At 38.8% G+C, this 24,306-nt stretch overlaps 1 protein-coding gene across 8 annotated transcripts in view; it reads left to right on the plus strand.

Annotated features, from left to right (window-relative positions):
- Positions 1 to 24,306, plus strand: part of UROS (uroporphyrinogen III synthase) — a 34,825-nt gene that overhangs the window by 587 nt on the left and 9,932 nt on the right. Inside the window, exons 2-7 of one of the 8 annotated variants that reach the window (XM_073354076.2) lie at positions 3,892 to 3,955; positions 4,911 to 4,999; positions 6,506 to 6,589; positions 12,969 to 13,065; positions 17,668 to 17,742; positions 20,133 to 20,207. In XM_073354076.2, the coding sequence (XP_073210177.1) occupies positions 4,937 to 4,999; positions 6,506 to 6,589; positions 12,969 to 13,065; positions 17,668 to 17,742; positions 20,133 to 20,207 (394 nt within the window). In that variant the 5' untranslated portion in view covers positions 3,892 to 3,955; positions 4,911 to 4,936. Of the gene's footprint in view, positions 1 to 2,539; positions 2,558 to 3,891; positions 3,956 to 4,317; positions 4,540 to 4,808; positions 5,000 to 5,504; positions 5,905 to 6,505; positions 6,590 to 12,968; positions 13,066 to 17,667; positions 17,743 to 20,132; positions 20,208 to 24,306 lie in introns of those variants that run through there. The other 7 variants (XM_073354077.1, XM_073354075.2, XM_073354074.2 and 4 more) reach the window with 7 other exon arrangements.

Genomic DNA, 24,306 nt, shown 5'->3' on the forward strand with positions numbered 1-24,306 from the left:
CTTTGTGTGACGCCCAGGAGCTTGACAGCAGGTGGACTCCGCAGAAGAGCCCGGCCTCCCTGTGCAGAGTCTGAACAGCAGCCACTCTGTTCCCCGGTGTTTGCAAAAGCAAAGGGGTTTAAAGGGTATGAGTTAAAAAAAAAAACAACAGCTCTCCTTTGTGTTTGTTTCTGTAATTTCGTAATCCTGGGAGGTTTCTAGTGATACGTGGCATCTTACATGGTAGATAAAACCTGAATTTCTAATGTAAAAATCAAGCACAACCCTCCTATCCTTCGCTTTTTAGGCCTCCTTTATACATCATAAAGAAGCAAAAAAAAAAAAAAGGGGGGGGGGCAAAAGCCCCTTCCTTTGCAGATCACCTTATACAATTTACATTAGCACTGAAAGACAATCATTGTAATGATGGCATTTTGGAAGATTGGCTTTAGTTACTTGTTTTAAGGCAGGGGTAGTCAACTACTTTTTGTCAAGGTCCAAATTTCTTGATCAAGGTCCAGACTCCAGAGAAAATAACAAAAAAAAGATAAGTAAATAAAAAGATTTTGGAGTCTGTTCAAAAAGCATCTGGCAGTCCAGATTTGGCCCACGGTCTGTTTTAAGCATTTGACTTTTAGGCAAAGAATTGGCAGTGGGAACATTTCTGCTTCATTTCCGATTTCCAGATGTAAATCAACAGCTGCTGAGTAAATGGACTTCATTTTCCATTGATTCTTCTTTACAGAAACTTTTTTTAATGTTGGTCACAAGTTTGTGTATATCTCTTGAGAAATATGTAAAGGAGCGTAATGTTTAAGTATATGTGGGAACAGACTGAATATATTGCCAAGGAAGTTGTCTGTATTATTCATGTATTTCCACCATTTCTAGGGTACATAGGACTCTTCTATACACCAGAAATGTCTCATGGGGTTCTATACTTTTTCAGTTTATTCAGCAGGAATCCAGCAGTTCAGAATAATAATTCATTAGCCAATTTCAAGGGCTCCTTCTCAGAGTCTCAAGGGCTTGAAGATTCCATTATAAATACAGATTATTATTCCTGTGTCTGTGGCACCTATAACACATTGTAATAAGCCGCAAAAGATGTTACTTTTAAAAAGTATTATTTCTAAAGAAAATCCCAATTTATAGTTTAAGTACTGATGGTATATTCCCTTAGTCATGGGACTACAACTTCAGCAATAACAGCTGTTTCAACATTTCTGGTTTGGGAATACCATGTTCAACATGCATATTTGCCCACATTCAGCTTCTTGGCTGTCTATACTCATCCCCGTCTGTTACGGTGGCATTGTGCCTACACTTATGGTGATGTCAGTTGTCCTAGGGCATAATTGCTAAGAAAAATGAGTTTGGATAGGCTGTATCCAAAACAATGCAAGGTTTGTCTCTTCTATGGGACATCCCTGCTGCGAGAGAGCATTGCCATACTGGTGTATTATATCACTTCATATTTTATCATACATGTCAATATATTTGCCAAATAAACCTGCCTGAACTGTGAAAGAAAAGACGACACAAGGTTCAGAGAGGTTTGTAGCTGCTTTTACAGCAGATGTACTAAAGCCCCTCAAAGGACACTAGCATGGCATGACAAATATTACAGGAGTGCACAAAGCCGCAGCAACTCTTGCGCAAATTCTGTTTTCAGTCACACACTTTGCAATCCCTTTGAAGTCAATAAAGTAGCTGCTTTCTGGCAGAAATTAAAGCAAGCCAAAGACATTCTTGGTATCAGGAGCAAGCAGGCTTACTCAAAGTAAACCAGGTGGCTGAGTCCAAAACATAAGTTGTGTGTTTTCTGTGTAAAGTGGGCATTCAGCTAATTGCATATTAGAGTAGTTTGTGATATAAGACTTTTCCCAATAATTTTTCTATAGTTTTAATATATATTTTGCCCACAAGAACTAAACAGTGGAATTCATTTGATAGTTGGAAGCCTGTAATAAGCTTATAAGTATGGATGCTTACCTGTTTATTATTATTCGGTATTTGACAGACAACAGGCTACATGACAGGGAGATAATTTGGTTTTGACTACATCCAAAACATCCGTGACAACTCCCCTCCTTCCAGAATGCACCTGAATCAACTTTATGATTTCATTCTGGGGTTTTATAGCTCTAGTTTGGCTTTTTTACTCTTTCCTAGTAGAATTATTGCCTTGGGAGGATTTTCATTTTTTCTTAGATTTACATTTTTGATGATTTCATTCTTAGTATTATTAAACATTATGTCTTCAAAGAGGTGAAAGGATTTTTTAAAATGTCATTGTATGTATGTCATCTATTATTTAAAGTATGTAATTAGTGATGTATATTTTGGAAAAGTTTGTAAGTTCATATTGTGGTCAGAGTTTAGGTAATTTATGAAGTGTGTGTGTCACTATTGTTAAGAGAATGTGTGAACTGTAAGGATATTGGAGTACATATGTATTTCCTTAATAAATATTTCAATACTCTCTAAGGCTTAGACTGTTGGATTTTTTAATTGTAATGTTCTTTTTATGTAATTTATATAACAGTTGTAGTAACTACTGGAACAACTTTTAAGAGTAAGTTAAAGATTTTGTGTGTGTATTTCCTATGTTTAAAAAAAAAAGAAATATGAAAGAAAAACCCAGCAACATGTATACTCACAGACAGACAGAGAGGCACATACCCTCCCGAGGGCTTGATGAAGTCTGCCAAAGTTGAGACCTACTTCATTAGTCTATGTAAGAGAATTTGGAGCAGAGCTGTTCTCCTGTGTATCTTATTTGGTCTGTCAGCAAACTTGGGCTTAGATCTTCCCCTGATATACTGCCTCCTGTGGACTTGCTAATGTCTGCAAGAGGAGAGCTGTGCTATAGGAAATTTAATAAATTATTCCAAAAATGGATTCTCCTTCAGGGAACTTTAACAACTCTGCCAGTTCCACACTGCATTGCAGTGCTTTAAGTTCATTATTATTAAGTGTTAATCTGTAACTGGTTGAAGTTTTGAAATGCTTAAATTTTTTATGGTGGGGTGGCTAGTGGAGATCGAGTCAATAGCAGGAAAGATTGTTAATGCCTTTAGTTTCAAAATCAAAATTCTAATAACCTATACTCTGCAGAGGGGTATACAAAACTTTGTTTATTTTGACTTTGGGGTTTATGGAATTTTTTTTCAAAGTTATATATGGATGAAAAATCACAAGAACACTTATTTTTCAAGAAAAAAAGTTCTGTGTTTGACACTCCCCAAAATATTTGCTCTCTCCTCTAAATTAAGCATAAAAATGTTCATGGGAATACCTTCTTCCTATGAAAAGTTAAAAGGATGTGTGTGTCAAAATTAGACTTCTTATCATGCAACTGTCATCACAACCTTATCTCAGGAGACATGATTAGCACCTAAACAATAGGAAGTGTTATTATGAGTTCCAGTCATGGCTCTGATATTGAATCCTCCTGTAGGAGAGAATCACTTAGGCCCCAATTCAGCAAAGTATCTAAGCTCATGCCTACATTTAAGCACGACTAGCTGGTCTCATTGACTTCAATGGGGTCTGATTTTCAGACATTGAGCTCCCATAGCTTCTGTTGACTTCATTTGGAAGTGTGTGCTCTGAAATACACATATTATAAAAATAAATTCCAAGATAAAACACTACTACATACACTTTTCTTCCTGGGGAGAGGATGAAAGAATAAATGTGACAGATGTTAGTTATGTAACTTAGTGCAGGGGTTCTCACAACACATTTTTTGGAGTCCTCAGAGTGTGGCCACCAACTCTTGCTGACGGCCACTATGACAATTTTTCCGAAAAACTTAATTAACTTCAGGAAAAAGAAATAAATATGCACACATACCTGTCCAAATCATTGTAATGTATTTATGTAGGGTTGTTGGGTTTTTTGCAGATTCAGGAACAACAACAATGTACAGTTCTTTACTGGACCTAAACAGAATAGAAACACAAATAAGGTGCTCTGCATGTTCTTGTCTTTTTTCGTAGTTGTTGCTTTTGCTTTTTTTGTTTCTGTTTTTTTCTTTTGAATAGAATTGCTAGCTAGTAAGTCTGCTTCTGCGAAAAATTATATTTGTATATTTGTTAATATCACTTTTCACAGCAGCAGACTTGTTAGCCAGCTGTGAAGCAGTGAAAAGTGATATTAACAAACATACAAATATCACTTTTCACAGCAGACTTACACAGCCTTGGCAAGCCAGGGGACAAATTAAGTCTTGGATAGGATGGTGGGTAGTGAGGCATTGGGGGCCAGGGGTGATGGGGTGGATGGGTCAGGGGCCGAGAGAGGCAGCGGGGGCCAGAGGCAATGAGGCAGGTGGTGAGCCTGAACCCCAGTTTCCAGACGCTGCCGCCACGTGGCCGAAGCTTGCTGCCTGCCACCCGGGGCTGAAGCTGGAAGCCTGAGTCCCACTGCCCGTGGGAAGGTGGGGAACTCGCACCGGCTGTCAGCTCCTCCTGTGTTTGTGGCTCCAGAGTGGGACAGGGCCCAGCCTCTACTTGCAAGCCCAGAGGAGGGGCTCAAATACCATGTGATGAGGTCAGTATAAGAAACAATATAGAATAGAATAGCAAAGCTGTCAGAGGATGCTCATTATATTACTATGTTAATATGTTACTGAAATCATTATTCCTTTTTAAAAGTGTTTTCTTTCAAAGTTCTTTCTTTTTGTTGGTTTTCATTGTCGTTTGTTTCTCTGTAAGTGGTATCATTAAAAACCAACATGCTTTTTGCTGGCCTTATCAGGGTGGGTGTTCACTCCCAGAGAATGTTCGTTAATTGCTTACTCATTGTGTAAACGGTAGTGCATCTGTCAATTATCCTGTTTCTTGTGATGCATAACTTTTACTGGCATTGTACAGGGAGAAGTCCTCTAGATCTAATTTAGATATTCCTTTGTTGTGTTTCAGTGATCTGTGGCCATTTTTGGTAAACAATGAAAGTTCTGTTACTGAAGGACCCCAAAGACAGAGACTCAGGACCAGATCCATATATTCAAGTAAGTAACATAAGGGTGGGGGAAGCTATCCTTTGCCTTGTTTCATTATTAAATTAATAATAATAATAATTACCAATTAAACAAGATTAATGTGATTGGGTGTTACAAAACTAGGAAAAAGTGTTTCAAATGTTAGTATCCATTGAGAAAACTAACTTTCCAGTGTAATTTGCACTATTACAAAGAGTAGTTTTAGATATGACAGTTAATGTTCTTAGCTAAGTAATAATCCATTGTTATTGAAGTTAGTTTTAAACTGCGTAAATGACTAAATATCAGTTTGCTTTCATATAGATCAGAATTAGGATTACAGTATTTTGTAATTGTTACAAACAATTGTTAGCAGTCTCCAGTGAGAGTCCAAGAACATAAATGGATACTTAAATACCTTTTACCCCTATAATTGGCCTTATCTCTGCAAACCATATTCATGTGGGCAGTTCTTACTTGTGCAGATAGTCCCACTGGCTTTAATGAACTTCATATACATGTAACAATTTGCAGGATTGGGCCCTTAGTAGTAAGGCACATCGGTAGTGAGAGACCGCTTATATCAGGGGTGGGCAAACTACGGCCCGCCGGCTGGATCCAGCCCATCAGCCATTTTAAACTGGCCCTCAAGCTCCCGCTGGAAACTGGGGTCTGGGGCTTTCCCCGCTTCAGTGCTGCAGGAGGGTCGGGGCCGCTCCATGTGGCTCCCGGAAGTAGCGGCATGGCCCCTCTCTGGCTCCTACATGCTCCAATGGCCCTGTTCCAATGGCCCCGTTCCAATGGCCCCCTCCGGTGCTCCAATGGGAGCTGCAGGGGTGGTGCCTGCGGATGGGGCAACATGCAGAGCTGCCTGGCTGTGCCTCGGCATAGGAGCTGGATCAGGGACATGCTGCTGCTTCTGGGAGCTGCTTGAGGTAAGTGCTGCCTGGAGCCTGCACTCCTGAGCCTCTTCCCAACCCCCTGCCCGATCCCCCTCCCACCCTCTGAACCCCTCAGTCCTAGCCCATAGCACCCTACTACACCCCAAACTCCTCATTCCGAGCCCCACCCCAGATCCCACACCCCAACCAGAGTCTGCACCCCTGTCCGCACCCCAACCCCCCACCCCAATCCAGAGCCCTCTCCCGCACCCTGGACTCCTCATTTTTGGCCCCACCCCAGAGCCCTCACCCCCTCCCACACTCCAACCCCAATTTTGTCAGCATTCATAGCCCACCATACAATTTCTATTCCCAGATGTGGCCCTCAGGCCAAAAAGTTTGCCCATCCCTGGCTTATATTGTACCTGTTTAATGGATAAATAGAGGGCCTCAGTCTCCAGGGCTGTAAGTACAATATCTTTCAGCAGCACTAAATTAATCAACAACAAAAAAAACGAAAATTCCATAGATAGTTTTGGATTTTAGTTCAGAAAAGTAGTTGAATAGTTCTGTTGCCAAATAGCCCATTCTTATAAATATAAATAGACACTATTTGTGATGCATTCCAATGACTAGATATACTTTTTATCCATAGGAATTAGGATTATACGGATTTGAAGCAGCTTTAATCCCTGTTTTGTCATTTGAATTTGTGTCTCTTCAGACTTTCTTTGAAAAGGTAAGCTTTCAACCTTGTAGTAGTCCTGTTGGAGAAATTATGCCCTATGACTGCCAAGCTACAAAGACTAATCCTGATTCAATAATACCTTCTCACTGCTTTCTGTATTGCTGTTTCTCTCCTGAATTGATAGGGAGTTAAAGAACTTTTCCACAACTCCAGTCCCCTCCTTAGGTATATACCTTGTTAGTCTCATCCCTCATTGCCTAATTGGACCAAAAAGCTGCTACTAACGATGGTGAAGAACTTCACTGAGCATACCAAACTTGTCTCCCTGACATCCTTAGATGATGTAGTCCCTTCTCATGTAACTAACCTGACAGATTCAGCTGGGATGAGCTATATCCAGTCTTGCAGTGACTATAATACTAGGTCAGTTGCCTAGAAAACTTTGCCATGGAAGTGTATCTGCTGCCTAGTTAGAAAACAGGCTTGAATTTAGAACTCTCTTTCTTGCTCTCCAAACGAGTGGGGGCTAGGACAGGGGTTCTCAACCTTTTTCTTTCTGAGCCTCCACCCCAACATGCTATAAAAACTCCATGGCCCACAACAACTATTTTACTGTATGTAAAAGCCAGGACCAGCATTAGGGGGTAACAAGCAGGTCAGTTGCCTTCGGCCCTACAAAGCTAAGTTGCTCCGGCTTTGGCTTCAGCCCTGGGTTGTGGGACTTGGGGCCCCGGGCTTCAGCCCCATGTGGTGGGTGTTTGGCTTTCTGCCCTGGGTCCCAGCAAGTCTAATGCCGGCCCTGCTTGGTGGACCCCCTGAAACCAGCTTGCGGGCCCCCCAGGACACCCTGGCCCCTGGTTGAAAACCATTGGGCAAGGAGATGGCACACTTAGTGGTTTGAGCTGCTCATCAGTGACCTCTGTTTGTTAAGATCTGACTGTGCTTTCTTCTATGCTCCTGCCTACGGCATAGTGTGCTGTAACACCAGGATTTACATAAAGGAAGGTATATGTAGGAAGGTGGATTTATGCAAGAAAAAGATAGGCCTTCGTAAGAACTTGTTTGTATGATATGAACCACCTGTCGCCTAGATTCTAAGGACAGTGTTTTCTGTTCTAGTTTCCCTACCTGACGGGTGCCCAATGGTGTGTTCCACAGAATGCTCTAAATAATGGGGATTTTATGGACTTGAGAGAGGAGGGAAGGACCATGTGAGCTGGAGAAAGAAACAGAAAAGAAATGTGTTTAGTAGGGCTGGTTGACATTTTTCGTTTTGAAACATTTTGCGGACAAAAGATGGTCCTTTTCCTAAACTGAAAACTTTCACAAAAAGCTTTTGGGTTTTTTTAAGATTTTCCGTTTTACTTTATTTTTTTGTTGAAATTGAAAGTTTCAAAAATTTTAATTATTCATTGTTGCTCCCTCTTGCCCCTCCATTTTGTCATTAAATTAATCATAGCTAGGTTTTTGGGGGAGGGAGAGTGTCACTTTTTCATTTTTCTCTTAGCCACTCTAACTTTTTAAAACTTCTTTATCTTGGAGAAGCTAGAGTGGCAAAAGGAAAAATGAAAATTCAGACTCTTCAAAAACTGGAGACGTTTGAGTAATTACTGTGGCAGAATTAGTTTCATTTTTTCTTTCGCTATTTTACAACTTTTCAAAGGTTAGGAAAGAAGAAAAGTTAATGACAAATGCACATAATTTATTTTATGGCACCTGGTGGCAAAAAGTGAGAGGAGGAAAACAAATATTCAGACATTTTTAAAAGGTATTTCCTGAAAATTTGTGGGGAGGGAAGTGAGAAATGGATCCAGTTTGAACCCTGCAAGCTAGAAACAACTTCAAAATTTTCAGTTCATTCTCATAAAATGGATTTTCTTTCCGGTATTTTTTTTAAACCCTCTACTCTTATGTTTGTTTAGAAATTCTTATTGAGTCAGTTGCCAAGCACCTGGGCCTGTTACATGATTATTAAAACTAAAAAATAAATATAAACTTTTTAATTAAACTGTAATGGAAACCACCTCTTTGTAACAAAGCCCCTGAATCCCTAATGACAGCCAAAAAGTTTTCAAAACCTAGAGCTAAAACTCAGTCTTTTACTTTATTCTGTAAAGTTGGTTAAGTTCTGGCTGTGGTGAAGTACTTAAGGGGAAAGTTCTTGAGGAATGGATAAAAATAAAGTGAAAAACATCTGGGCATGAGTTCTGAAACACATTGGAAGAGCTGTTCATCCCACAGAGGAAGACTCCCCTTAGAATGCATTTGTTAAATTAGAGGATCATCTCATGCAGAAGCAATCCACTTTTCAATATACTTGAGGCAGATAGGCAACTTTCTGCAATATCTTTGGGAGACCCTTTTGTATTAAATGTATGAATGGTACCTCTCTGGGCCAGAGATTGTATGCTTTCCGAGAGGTGAGGGTTACCACGGCTCCTTCAGGAACTGAAATCAGTAAGGGATGATGAGCACAAATCATTCAGTTTATAACACCTCCAGAAAGGTACTACCACCAAGGGAGGCTTGCATATTCTGGTTCTAACTGGATTTTCCAGAGGCCAACAGACAAGAAAGTACTTTTGGATAAACAGCCCCATCTTAAAATAACTCAGGGCCTTCATTCTGGTTCTTGATCTAAAGACTGAACTTGCACCCATGTGGAAAACCTAGTTGTCAGGTTTGAAAGACTGACATTACCAGTGACCTATGTTGAAATTGGGGGTGACCCTGGTAAACTTTATAGCATGTGTGTACGTTTTTTTTGTTGTTGTTTTTATATGCTTTCTTTTTGATGATTTTACCTTAATAATAAATGTACTGGCTTAGAAGGAGCTGTGGGGTAATTTGTAAGTGCTGGCAGTACACTGGCCATATCCCTCAAAGAGGAAGCAAAGGACAGGCACTGACCTTTTAGGCAGACTGGCTTACTGAGGTATTGCAATATAAAGCTGGGAGCTGTTCAGCCTTAAAACCCCCAGGTCAGAAAGGAGTGAGACACTGGTTTCCATCCAGGAGAGGTGATGGCTGGAAGCCAGAAACTCTTGAGGGAGCATGGTGGAGAAATGTAGCTGCAGTTACCCTGAAACTTTGAAATACGGCTTCATAGTTTTCCAACCTGATGCTGGATTTAGACTTATACATTATGAGAGTTTACATCTAAAATGTTGTGACACTCTGTACCTCGAGGAGCACCCTGTAGCCCGCAGATTCATCATCTATATATAATTGTGATATTGCATATAAAGCATGCCACGTGAGGTATCAGAGGAAAGGTTATGATCTTCTGAAACCCACTGTTGCATCTAAATATGTATATCATCAATGCATATGAAGTTATGAGAATTGTGTTGTATGATTGTCACTAAAATATGCTGTGGGTTTGGGAAGCGTCCAGATACTAGCTCCCCAAAGACAAGGAGGGGATAACCAAAGCCCAGGCGGGTATCCAACAACCATCAACAGCCATTGTCAGGCAAGGCAGTTACAATTCAATGGCTCACTTGCACAAGGCCACACCAGGGGAATTACTTAACCTTGCCTGGGGACTCAGCAATGCCCACCGACATGGCTGGATTAGTGTTCTCCAAGCACATGGATTAAGGGTATAAAACAGAACACAGGGGCCCCATGCTTTGCCCTCTCTCCTCCCTGCACCTATGCTGCAAGCAGCAAGGAAAGACACTCAGAAGACTGAAGATTCCAACAGAGGAAACTGGCCCAGGTTTCAAGGGTGAAACCTTTGTCATATGAACTGTAATATCCAGTGAGGTGAGAAAAACTGCTTAATCTAGATGTTGCCCAGTCTAATAGAGTTGAGAGTTTAGATTACGTGCTTGTATTTTCTTTTCTTATGGTAACCACTCTGACTTTTTGCCTATCACTTATAATCTTTTATAATTAATAAACTTGTTTTACTGTTTATCTTTACCATTGAGTTTGCCTGAAGTGCTTGATAAATCGGCACAGGTTTACAGGCTGATGTATTTCCACTTTCCATTGATGAAGTGGTGAACCAATTAATACACTTACATTGCTCAAGAAAGGGTGTAAACAGTGCAAGACGGTATATTCCTGGGGTACAAGGCTGGGAGCTGGGGGGGATTTGCCAGGTGCCTTTCTCTTTGTGATTCATGAGTGGCTCTGGGAGCATTCATGCAGTCTAGCTGGGTGTGGGGCTCCACATGTGGTTGTGCTGAGTGATAGTGCCTGGAGGGGTTTGCTGGTTGTCACTAGCAAAGCACTGTGAGGGATAGCCCAGGCTTGAGAGTTAAGGGGGCACAGGGGTCCCACAGTCCCAGGCTGCACCCTGTCACAAATGTATAAAGTTGCAGTAGAGTGAGTAGCTTAAACTGAGCAGCAGAGTTGAAAATGATGAAAAACCATATAGAAGGAGTGTATTGGTCCTGTATACATTATGTTACTGTCACTTAAGTCTTAGTGAATGCATTAAATACAGAGCCTTTTTCTATAGAATAGCTCTTTCAATGTGCTTTGAGAAATCATGCTCAGGCTTAGACAGTATTCACATCTGTTCCCCATCTGAACTCTGGCAGGGCCTGTTAGTCAGCTGAAGAGAGCTTTAAATGCTAGCTGGTTCAAAGAAAACAATGAAAGGAGACTCGTGATGGATGTTCTGGTTATATAGCTCTCAATTTGACAAGGGGGATTTCTCCTTCCCTCTCCTCTGCCCCTGGGCTGGAGGCAAAGATATTTTTAAATTACAATTGTTTTAAAGTTTGGGAAACCAGGTTGCTGAGGGTCATCCCTAGCTGTGTGAGAATTTCTCTAGCGCCAGGCAAGTGATCTTACTGTCCATGAACATATTGAGGCTGCAGCACCTCTCGTTCCAAATGCTTGCTGTACATGCACAGTGTGTTTTCTAAATGTTTATGGAAGTTACTGTGGGGCAGCTCATTAGCACAAGTTCTGCACTTACACATACTTTACCATATCCTGCAGCTGCAGAACTAAAGACTTGAAAAAAACAAACCCCTTACTATGATACAAACTAATTAGCAGTGAATGAGTTGGCCAGTTATGAATCTAATATACACAGCCAGGGTTATGAGGCATGGGTGATCCCAGTTATATTCTACTTGAAAAAGCCCTAAGCTAGTGCTTTCTTTGCAGCTTCAGTAATATTAAATACACTTTATGAGGGGGTTAAATGAAACAAACAGCTTTTGTGAAATCCTGGTTTCACTGAAGTAAATGGGAGTTTTGCCATGGACTTTAGTGGGGCCAGTATTTAACCCTACTTTAAATCCTATCCCTTTTTATTCTCAGAGTATGCAATATACATGCGTTTGTTATTAGTATTTTGTGTTGTAGATCTTTATATGATCTCTGATTGCTAACCCAAATTTATCTATAAGCCTCAGACATCCGACAGTCCTAATTTTTATTTTATCATCTGTAAAGAAATCATATAACTGAGATGATAGAAAATGCTATTTATGCTAAAGAAGTTTTCCCACATTATTTGAATATTCGTTATTTGTGTGTTCTATATTAGGGTTATACACCTGCAGTAGGTTCCATACAGAGCCATTTTCAGGATTGGGCGCTTAGTTGTTAAAACATATCTTAAACAATTGCCCTGTACTCCTATATAAGATGAGTATTTTACACTTTTAATGCCAGGTTTTGAAAAGAGCTCAGCACCCAAAAGCTCCCATGCAGGAACCTAAATAAAGAAGTGAGATTTTCAAAAGTGCTCAGTACTTTTCAGCCCCCCATTACGCTAGAACCAGAAGGGGGAAAAAGTGTCTTTAACAGCTGTCTTGCCCTGGGCTTCAAATTTTGTGCTGCACCCACAAAATTGCACACTTGATGTTCTCTCTACCATTTTAAAAATTATTTTGTTTAAAATTTGAGATACATAGTTTTGTGTTTTCCTTGTTCTTACAAATATCCAGGGATATTTACTTAAATGCTGAGTTTAAATTTGTAATCTGTTACTTTGTTCAGACAAGGCCTACAATTATTAGGGTCCACCAGAAATTTTTTGGTTGGTGTTGTTTTTTGCATAGACAGTCAGTAATCTGAACTATTCTTCACCCTGGCAGTGAGGCAAGCACCTGCCCTCATGATACTTTCTGAGTTACTGCTAACAATAATTATTAGCTTCCCCTGTAAGAATTTTAAATCCATCATATACTTTTCTCACATTCCAGTCTGGTGAGAAGAATTTATGTCTGTTCCTATATTCAGATTTCAGAATTAACGTTGTCTTGTGTGAAAGTTTGAGTTAACCTGAATTCAGTGTTATAAATCTCATTAATATTTCTGCTACTTTTATTAAGTGATCAAAATATTTGACACTTTGGACTGTAATTTTCATATTGTAAAATTGTAACATTCACTGTATGTTTTTTGAACTTCCCAGAGTTTATCTAAATATATTTTCTAAATTGTTTTTTGGTAGCTCTCTCATCCAGATAGTTATGAGGGTTTAATTTTTACCAGTCCAAGAGCAGTAGAAGCTGCCAAGTTATGTTTGGGAGAGAATAGTAAAAATGAAGGTAAGTGCAGATTTATATCTTTGGTTCTGTCTTTTTAAATGAAGTTTTATAAATTTCATTCTCTCGCCCACCAGAAGCTACTTAGTGTGCATGTATGGGTATATTTAAAAAAAAAAAAATCTAATAATTGACTTTGAATATTTAAAGGCACCACGCTGCTTTATGCTTAGGTGAGCTTTCACATGTAGAGATTGTTTGTTTGTTCCCCCCCATAATAATATTTTTCTAGTTATTATAACAAAAATAACTGAGTGCAAATAACTCTAATTAGACTTCATTTTTTCCCATGAAGTGAATGAAAGTTATTCTTCTTAGTAATGCTAGGACAGTAGTAAGCACCAACTAAGGAATCTGTTTCAGTTTTTAATATATAAAGGTATATTCTGGGACTGTACATAGGAGTTTGCTGAAAACTCTCTAGCCCACTAGAAACTGGCCATCCCATCATCATGCATGTATGATTCTCATGAAATCTTACTTGAAACAGTTTTTTCAAATCTTGAATATAAAATCTGTCATGTGGATTGAAAAGTAGCAAAAAGACAGTGAACAAATGATAATGAATAAACAGCAATGTACCAGGTTGGGTGGAAAAGTCTTGTGGAACATTATATAGAAATTGTCATACCAGATTAGATCAATAGTCTGTCTAGTTGGGTATTCTGGCTTTAACAGTGGCTAGTACAAGGTGCTTCAGAGGAAGGTGCAAGAAAGCATATAAATGGACAATTATTGAATAGCCTGCATATAGAGAGAGTTTCTTTCTATTCCCAGACAGTTAATAATTGGTTTACTCTCCATAGAACAAGGATATATACCCTTTAATATTTTTATCTAACTGTCCTGGGGTGCTCTACTCACTCCTGCAGATTAGCTCTGCCAGGCCAACTCCCCTTCCTGCAGTGTCACTCTATCACTCTCTCTGTGCCTCAGTCTCTCAGGACTCAACTGCTCTCCCTTTGTGGCTTGGCCCTCCAGCCAGGTCACTTTAGTATTCCCCTTCCCGGGTATCAGAGTCTCTCTGGTCTCACTGTCCCAGGCAGTCTTCCCATTCACTACCCCTTAACAGTGCCACTTCTCCAGCGGCTGGTAGGGGAACCCAGGCCCTCCCTCTATACTGGGTTCCAGCCCAGGGACCCTACAACAAGCTGTCAAGGTCTGCACAGTCCTGAACCTTACTGCTGTATCCCTGGGCTACATCCTACCTTACCCTACCCTGAGAGTGACTGTCGCCTCACTCTCTATATCCCCCATCTGCCCTCAGCTTCTGGGCTTTATACAGACCCAGTCTGTTCCTGTCCAGCTCAGCCTCATTTCTAATTAGTCCTTGCCACCTCCTTCAGGTGCCGCCTATGTGTTTAATTGGCCCACCTCGCCACCTTAACCCCTTCAGGCCTTGTGTGGAGTGGACATCCCTTCCCATTAACATAACTCTGATAGTTTTATAGTTAATGAGAACAATCTTATCCTTTTTTAAAATCATACTAAACTCTAGAACTCAATGTTTTATCTTCTGGCAATGAGTTCCACAGGTTAAGTATGTATTGTTTAAAAAGTATTTCCTTTCACAAGTTTTAAATGTATTTATCTTTTCATTTCAAATTATATCCCCCTTGTTCTTGTATTATGAGCAAGGGTAATTAGAAACACCTGACCTTCTCCATATTTAGGCTTTGATCATGCAAACATGAGTAATTTTACACATGTAAGTAGTACCAGCTCAGTGAAACTGTTCCTGTGTTTAAATGTTTGCAGGATTAGCATCTTAGATTTTAAGGTTTTTTGGGAAAAGACCATATCTTTATTTGTATTTGTACAATACTTATTACAGTTGGGCCCCAATTCTGATTCGGGCTTTTGAGCACTACTGGAATACATACATATTTTAAATAATTACATATACCTCTATCATGTTATCGGTCAGGGTGCAGTCCAGAGAAGTGAGGGGGTTGTATCACTATTTGCCCTGCAAACTGTGCGTCTTACAATGCTTTACTACTGTAGCTCCCAGTCTGGTATACTCGCAGCCAGCCTACAAGAATGCAGGTCACACCCTGAAGTGTCTGTGTTCTAGACAGCCCTGGTTCAGCAGCTCTGATCCCAGCAGCCTGATTACAGCCCCTCTCTGGCTTCCACCAGCCTTGGTTACAACCAGCAATGTGACCCCAACACACGTCCAATCCCAAATTTTCCCAGACCCATGTGCTGTGCACTGTCCTGCCCTCTCCTGGACAATTTAGAGGAACAAACAAACTTTCTTATTTCTTTGAAGACACAAAATCACATCACAGCTTATTTACTTAAATGAGGTAAATACACCTTTCCATTTAAACGCAACACTTAAGTTGGTTTATAGTAAAAATAAAACAAATTTATTAACATAGGACGTAGGCCAAGTGATGCCAAGTAAATGAATAAAGTTAGAAAGGGTTACAAGCAAATAAAAGTGAAAACACACAGCTAAAAGTCTAAAACTTAATCTAGAAAGGTACAGGCCTTGTTCAACATGGTTTCTCACCTATATTCAGTTTCCAGAGACTTCCACCCTTCCTTCCTCCCACCCCCCGTCTTTGGTGGAAGGATCCATGTTCTCAGCTTGCAGGAGCGCTGTTCCCTTCTGTCTGTCTAGTGATGGATGCCAAAGATGACTTCTGCCCTTGCTTATATTTTCCTAAATTCAATTAACTTGTTTCAAGAGGCAGGATGACCTCATGCTGTTTTTCCTTTCCTGTGGTCTTCCCTTCCTCTTGCTGATATCTAGGTAAATAGAACTTCCAGTATATCTGGTCACACCTTGCATAATTTAATTGGAGACAGGTAGACAGCTGTCTGCATTCCTATCTGGGGGAAAGGATGTTTCTCCCTTTGGTCACAGACAGGAAAGCCTAATATCAATGAGTATCCATAATTTCTTTTGTACTGTTAACACGTACAGTTCACATTGATATTAATCACTGTTGTGTCATGGGGTTTCATAAAAAGACCTCACTCTATACACTTTTATAATATAGTAATATTGTATACAATCAGTTAATTCAATTGCTTATCACTTGAGGTTCAGACCCCTGTCTTGATAGACTAATAAACCTTTTAAATGAATTCTTCTGAGGGTTACCCCTCAAAATAAAGTTTTTTCAAACTACAAGGAAGGCAACATGAAGTCTGGTCATAAAGGAAGCTCCATGCTCTTTCTTCCCCGTCTTGTTAGTTTAACAGCTTTGTTTACCTAATATGTAAAAGTGGACCTTCATTGTCTTTGCCTGAAGAACAGGCTGGTCAGAGAATCAAATACACATTCCTTTGTCTAAGGCAGACCTGTTTACCATCTCCCTCGACATACTTGGTTTAAACACACTTTAGTCATATTTCCAGCATATATTCATAACTTTTTGTACACACTCTGTGCATACATCATGCAAAAATGTTAATGATCAATGTGTTATTAGTTTTGAAATGAAACCTCACAAAGATATTTGTACAAAGATTGTTACAATAGTGTGTAGGGTCTGAATACAAGGTGTGTAGCATCAAACATGTCTCCTTTTATTCGGACTCCCGTGTAAGCTAATCAGTCTCAATCTTTTCAATATCACCTTATATGGAAGGCTTTCCTTTCTTCTGATTATTATTATTATTATTTTTTTTTTTTGCACAACTCTCTCTGGATCTTTTCTATTTCTATTAAGCCATTTTTTAAAAAAACTGAAGGGCAGAAATGAACTCAATATATTTCATGTGAGTCTGTACTGTTGTTTTATATAAGGCATTATAATAGGAGACCTATCAGATCTATCTCTGCTCAATCAGTTTTTCAGGAATTGGGAAGAGGAGGCTGGAGCCGAACAACATTGCTCAGTGTGAAGCTATAATTTAACTCACATATTTAGAAAGAAAAGCTATTTCCTAGCCACTTTATTTTGGGGTCTGCTTCTCTAGGATATTTTTTTTCCATATTGATAGATCTCTTTTTCTTTTTATTCAAAGCACAATCAGCGTATACATTTGTCGTCTTATTTTTATAAAATAATAGAGCTGTATACTGAAGTATTCCAGTGCATGAATATGGGATTTATTTACCATTCTTTGATTTGTTGGCATGAAATCTTCGATTTATTCTATGTCTAAGCTTTCAGTTTTATGACCGAATCTATACTGGATATCCTTATTGCGCAATTTGAAATTCATCAGTTTATCATGCACTTTTTGCTTTGGAATTCTTTTTCTTCTGCAAGTTTAACTGAGTTTTTATTCCTAGTTAATGTCAAAATATAAATGAGCATTACAAGTTACAGTTGATCTGGTACCATGCAAGTATCCATTAAAAATACTACTTAACACAAGTAATTGAAAACAGTTTTTGTTCAACCAAAGCTTTTTGAAGCATGTTATAGACTGTTTTTAGAGTGAACCATATATCTGATTTAAAATCTTTATTTTGTACACGTAGAATTGCTGACATTTATAGTGTAGTATTGGTTATTAGTATTTTGGTGTGCTCACAGATTTCTCAAGATAAATAAGCAATCTTTTGGGCAGAAGTCCAAATACTCTAGTGTTTATGCTGTATTGCCAAATGCTTACACATAATGTAATGTTTTACAGCCTGGAGAAATTCTCTACAAGAAAAATGGAATACCAAATCAGTGTATGTTGTAGGAAAAGCTACAGCTTCTCTAGGTAAGCCAGATTAAAGAAGAAACCCGTATACAAAGCAACCTCTTCAGTACAATTCTTGAAGCATTAACCTTAGCTCAAGGTTGCACAGAACAAAGGCATGAGAAGCTCCTTTTCATTAACAAGTGAAAGTTTCTAAAAAGTCAGCTTTATACATATCATCAGAACAACACCAGCTAAGGATATGGCCCTGGGGTGCACGTTATTTTCCCTATTATAATGCAATTGCGATTACATTAACGGTGATTTAAAAGATTAGTCAAAAAAAAAACCAGGTATTGAATTTATATATATATTTTGTATGGATGAAATGCTGGTGCCATTGAAATCAGTGACAGAATTCTCATTGACTTCAAGGGGGTAGGATTTCACCCATTGTTTCTATGTTGTGATCCACCATCAGAGAGTTTAAAGAAATTGTATACATTGTTTTAATTATGTTGTACAAATAACTCATGCTGTGGACAAAGAATCCTTCTACCATATGTTGAAATCCTATTAATTGATAGCTAAGTTGTTTGCCTTTTGTTTTTGTTTTGAGAGCATTTCAAAGCAGCGGTAGGCTGGTAGCACAAATCAGCTATTATATAGTTCTCTTAATTGGAGTTTACTGCACTTTTTCAGTTTTATTAATATCAGTTTTATTTATTTACTTTATCTTTATTTTATAAATGACTTATTCAGTATACGGTTAGCTGAATTAATTTTAACCACTTTATCTAATGTGTAGATTCACTGTTTGTTCGTTGGCCTGATACGTTGGTTATAACTCTTTAACTCAGTGTTTATGTTTAAGTCTGACCTCGGTGTCCCATGCAAGTTCTACATTTCTTCTATTAAGATACTACATCACATAGGTAAACAAGATGCAACATAGGCCTATAAAGAGACAAGCAGCACAGTTTGATTATCAGTTTTTTCTGCTACTGTTAGTTATTGTGTGTGTGGTTTTTAGTGTTATGGGTAACCAAAGTCTAAATCAGAAAGTGTAGAACATTTGACATTTAGCTGGGGTACTGCTGGATAAATCAATATTGTGTTGTTTAAAGTGTACAGGACTGTGGGTTTTTTTCCTCCTGTTAGTTTGGCACATTTTAAATGATATGTTAATTTCATTTAAACCCGGTCTGCTTGTAAACTTCAGTGTGCTAGATGACATTTTGTTGTTTGAATTAGAAGATGAATTTATATGGCAACTGTTTTGTTACAAGTTGCATGATGTTCTTCATTAGCAGGTGTCAATAGCTATGTGATGTGATTGCTTGCACCTATCTCATTGCCTATACCACCTCAATTTGGTTTAAGTACATAGCCTGAGCAATTGTTCAGTTCCCTGCAAAAAATATCTTATAATCGCATGCCCATGAGGACAAGCAAGACTCCAAAGCTAGATACGGGGTTTCATTCCCCTCAGTATGACTGTATAAATCTCACTAAGTCTACCAGGATGTATATGAGAGCCTCAAGGAGAGAAAAGATAGCTTAGCTTTGCATCAGATGTTTTGCTTTTGTGCAAGAGACCTAAAATGTTTAGTGATATTTAGCATATATGGATTAAATAAAAAGACTGATTCAATCTGATCCTGAATGGCTGCTTAGCATGGGGCTAATCTGGATTTAATTTCTAGAAGTGCAGAAGAAATTAATTTAACTGCACATAGAAGGTCACAGTTCACAGTACCAGTCAAGATAAAGAAAATAATATGGACCGAAAGGAAGCTTGAGCCAGTCGCATCTGACCCTTTTTAGTTAATTTGGGATTTCCACCATATATGCCTTTATGGTAAATAAGAGACATATTGTACTCTTGGTTTTCAGTTTTTTATCCTGCATTGCAGAGGGGAGCTACACACCTGATGAGCTATGTCTATATGCTCCGCAGGAGCACAGGTGCAATCACAGGGAGTGCACTCTGTTTTGTGCAGCAAGCCAACATGGGCACCTTTGCCCTCTGTAAATTTGGGGACCATGATTAAGGGTACGTTTTAGTCACAGGTATTTTTGGTAAAAGTCATGGACAGGTCACGGGCACTAAACAAAAATTCACGGCCTGTGATCTGTCCATGACTTACTAAAAATACCTTTGTCAAGATTCCTTCCGTGACCTCCATGATAGACTTGCAGCTTTACCCACAAACAGGCTCCAGAGTGAAGTTTAGATACTCAATAATCCCCCATGTTGCTCTCCTAAAGCAGTTCCCTCTGTGTGATCAAGGATCAAATCCTTAGGTGGTATGTTACTTAAAAAAATGATTCAAGAAAATCTAAAGGAAGTTCAGAAAAAGATGGATCAAGTTGGATCTCCTTTTTCCATTCAAGTGTTTCTGAAAATAAATTCAGATTGGTTGTCACATTCTGTCAAACAATATATTTCTTTGTTACTTTTCTTACAGTGGAGGAGATTGGCCTTGCTCCACAAGGAGAAAAGTGTGGAAATGCTGAAAAACTAGCTGGATACATTTGCGCAAGTATGCAGAAATATTTCAATTAAGGCAAATTTATTTTAAACTTATTTAAATTTGTTTTAAAGTACTGCACATAGTCTGTGTAGAGGTGTTCAGTAGAATCCTGAAACACCATTTGTTGGAATGCTTCAGATGTCCCCAACATGTTTTGGAGAAATAGGTTTGTGCTATACAGAATCCAATCAGTATATTAGTTTATAGGAAGTAAATGGTAATAATAATTATAAAATATTTTATGGTCCAACAGATAAAGTGGCATTTACTGACCCTATTAGCCATGACTTTCATAACATAATGAAAGGCAGAGCTGCAGATGTCGCCTGTTTATGTATCTTGGTGCAACTGGTATTCCATGTCCCCTTGATACTGACTTTCCTTGCTGCAGAATTAGACATTACCCCAAACCAAATGCGGCTGGCATTCCGCCCCTCACCCCATTGTCCAATGATTCAAAAGTAGATAAAGGGATAACCCTTTCTCCCTCACAATTAACCAGACAAGTCCCAAACGAGAATTGTTTTGAGAAAGTTATGAAAGCCGGGATGGGAGGAAGGTTCCAATGGAAAGTTGAACTTCGCTTTTGTTATGGTGAAAGCTGTAATGCGGGACTACTAACTACTTCTAACAGTATCAAACTCTTGTCTGTTCTATGTGATTTCAAGACAGCTGGTGCAAAAGCCAGTGCAAAATGCTAATTTAGAAAGCTTAGGTATTGTGTTTATTAGTTTTTGTTATACTGACCTGCATTGCATATAGCCATGATGTTAAATTGTTATGTATTGTATGCACAAATAGTGGGGAACCAACCAGCTCCATAATCAGAAATTTAAAGTATCAATTTTCCCTGTAGTAGTGTTTTTGAGAAACATGTTTAGGCCTGGTGGCTGATTATTGTTTATTGGGCAGCTGTAAGATAGAACAACTACAAGCTGTACAGAGATGTTTCATGATCAAACAGCTGGGATTCTAGACTTAGGAGAAACCTATGCCATAAGAGATAATTGCTAAGGAAGTGAGACTGGCATCAGAACTTCTGATAATATAGTGTTTAGGAGAGTTCATAATTGATGTTCATACTGACTTTAAAGTGTGTGCAAATTCAGATTGATATCTGCTTGATGAGATACTTAACAAAAGAAGATCAACAGATTTAGGCAGGAATTAATGTTAAAAAGGCTTTGAGATTTATTGCTAAATTGAGCTCTGTGTGTGTGCGCCAGCTGTAGAAGCTCTATAAGGTTGTACACCCAGTGTCTAGGTGCTCTGTACCCTAAGTCCACTGAATACTGAGTTTGTCCCTCTGCCGGCAATGCAAGGTATCAGGGAGTTAAGGAAACTGCACTGCAGAGTCTCAAAGAGATAGTGAAATTGAAGATTGGGGGAGATAGCCATTCAGCTGAAGAATTGCTTTTTACAGGCCAGGGAGATGAGAGCTTTCTGCTCCAAACATTGTGGGAGAGGGGAGAAAACATTGGTTTCGGTACACAGGCAGCATCCATCAATAGAACTGAGAATGACCCAGGCTTTGAAGTGTCATTTTATCTAACCAATAAAATGAAAATGGTCCACCTTTGGGCAGCCAGATGCAGAAACACAGATGGTGATTAGTGCAGTTATTCTAGCTGTTAGGTGAATTACTGTAGCTGCTGTCTTAAATACTTCATTACTTGACCACACCTTATCATCCTGCTGACTACATGTATCTTCTAGCGAGGTGCTACAATACTGTAGTGATGGACACGGGGTCAGAACCTAGACAGATTATTTTTTGGCCATTGGACATAACATTTGTTGTGGGTGGAGGGTTATTAGTACAGTCTTTCATGCACAACAGAAATTTATGTAGCTAAATGAAAAAGTGGGATTAGAGCTGTCAAACTTTTATTTACAGAGAGGCTACAATATTTTTGTTAAATTGCATAAGCAGCTTTTTAAATAAATTGAATCATCTTAATAATCAAGAAAAATAGCTGTGGACTTAAATAAAAAAAATTCTGGAAATGAAAAATGTAGTAATATTTTGGCCTATACAAGACTGCACAAGGCATAAAAGAACAACTCATGGTCCCTGTCCTAAAGATCATGCAATAGGTTTTCTATTTTTATTTAAGGTTTTCTCTGAGATTATTTTTTTAAAATGTGTGGGTAACTGTAATTTTGGATTATAGGTTAGTATTTGTGGATTTTGCAGAAAAGGTGCATTTTGAAGAGAATTTGAAAGAATTGAGGACAGATGTCTGGGCCATGTGATCTGAGAATGTGGGAAAAAATCATAGATTTAGGATATATGCAAGATAAGAAAAAAAAAAAAAAGATCTGTAATACCACAGATTACTCTCCAGTGCCTGGAATTGTGACATTTTTAGGAAATCCAATAATAAGAAAAGACCTGAACTGCACAAAAGAAAAATGACCTTTAAGAGCTCTATTGATTGCTCCAAGACAGTGCTGTATTACAGAAAAGGAAGTCTTTATCTGACCCCAATAAATGACTGTACCATTGCAATGAGTACAACAGCAGCCCTGGAAAAAATAGAAGATTGACTACCATGCTGGTTCAAAAGTGATGAAAAGGAGGGAGGGCAAACTAGACCTTTGTTTTAAATTAAATCTAAAGAGATTTTTGGTTTGGCTGCTGCTTATATTTACTTTTAGGAAGATAACCTGCCCCCACCTGGGTGTGTCCATTAAAAGCACTGCCCTCTCCCCAATAGACTTTGTCTCACTCCCCCCTCTGTAAGCCCCTTCTCTTCCTCCCTGTGTGTTCTCTGTGGGTTGGAGGGACAGTGGATTGCTCTGCTGATACACTTATCCCAGCTTATTGTTCACTCTTCTTGGCCCGGCAGCTGCTTCCCTGTTCTGCACACACTTGGGCAGTGCAGAGCAGGGAGCTGGTACTGATAGAGGCAGCCAGATACAAAACAGTACCTTCTGGTGAGAGCAAGTGAACTACCTCCAGAACCAACAGCAGCCTCTGGAAGCCACCAGCAGGAAAGCAGGAACTGCATCTTTTACACCAATTTGGGAAAAATTCCTGGGCTGAGGGCAGCTTCTTGTTAAATCACAAGCAACATTTTAGAATACTACAAAATTGCAGGACTCTCAGTACACTTGCAAGAAATGCAATCCTGAATGTATCGTAACAATATAGAAAATTTCAATCAGTGGGGACTCCTGTTGCTGATGTAAACATAACCAAACTCAGTCTTATCAGGTTGGGTATAAATAGGGGCAATCAATTTATTAAATTGTTTATAACAACCTCTGAGGTAAGAGTTAAATTATAATAATGTCCTGAATCAATGTTTTCCATTATGCACTTATTAGTCAACTATTTCTTTTTGCTTATACATAAAATTACAAATAAGGAATTAATTGAGAAGACTAAATCTAGATAGAGCAGAAGATTGTATGTCATAAATATATGCTGTCAGCTCAGAAAAAAAACCTCTGAAGTGGTTACATTTCTTTTGTTATTCACTTTCTATGTCTTTGGTGCTGACTTTGGCTTAGCTAATCAGGAGAATAGATCAAATGGCTCCTTAATTAAATAGGTAGTTTCAGTCTGTTTTCAAGACAAATCTTTTTAGCTTTATTAGAATTTAATGTCTTTGTAGTGTTGATTATGTAAGTTAGAGGATGCTTCTGGGGCCAGTGTTTGTTACATTGTATATTGATACAGAGCTATCGAACTATTATTCTTTGCTTTGTAAACACAAGTCAAAAAGGATTAGTGTTACTTTACAGATATCACATTGGCATTTCAATTAACTGACATGAGCTTTGGTTGGAGTGATATTAATGTATTTTGCCTTTATCTCACAGAATACTCTTCTGCATTTCATCTCAATTTTTTGCTTCCTGTAATTTATTACAAACATGTCTCTGGGTCCTAATAAAACTTCAGTTTTCAATTAGGATATTCAGATCAATCTGTGTTGACTGCTAATAAGGTCCTTCGATTTGATTTTTACTATGGTGTCTGTTTTTTCCCCAGAGGCAACTCTGGTGCTTAATGCTGAAAACCAAGAATCTCCTTTCAGTGCTTAAAATAAACAACCCAATCTGTGGTTTATTGTTCTGATAGACTCCTGAAGAAAAT

This window comes from Lepidochelys kempii, chromosome 7 (genome assembly GCF_965140285.1).
Source record: "Lepidochelys kempii isolate rLepKem1 chromosome 7, rLepKem1.hap1, whole genome shotgun sequence".
In the NCBI taxonomy this organism is placed as follows: Eukaryota; Metazoa; Chordata; order Testudines; family Cheloniidae; genus Lepidochelys; species Lepidochelys kempii.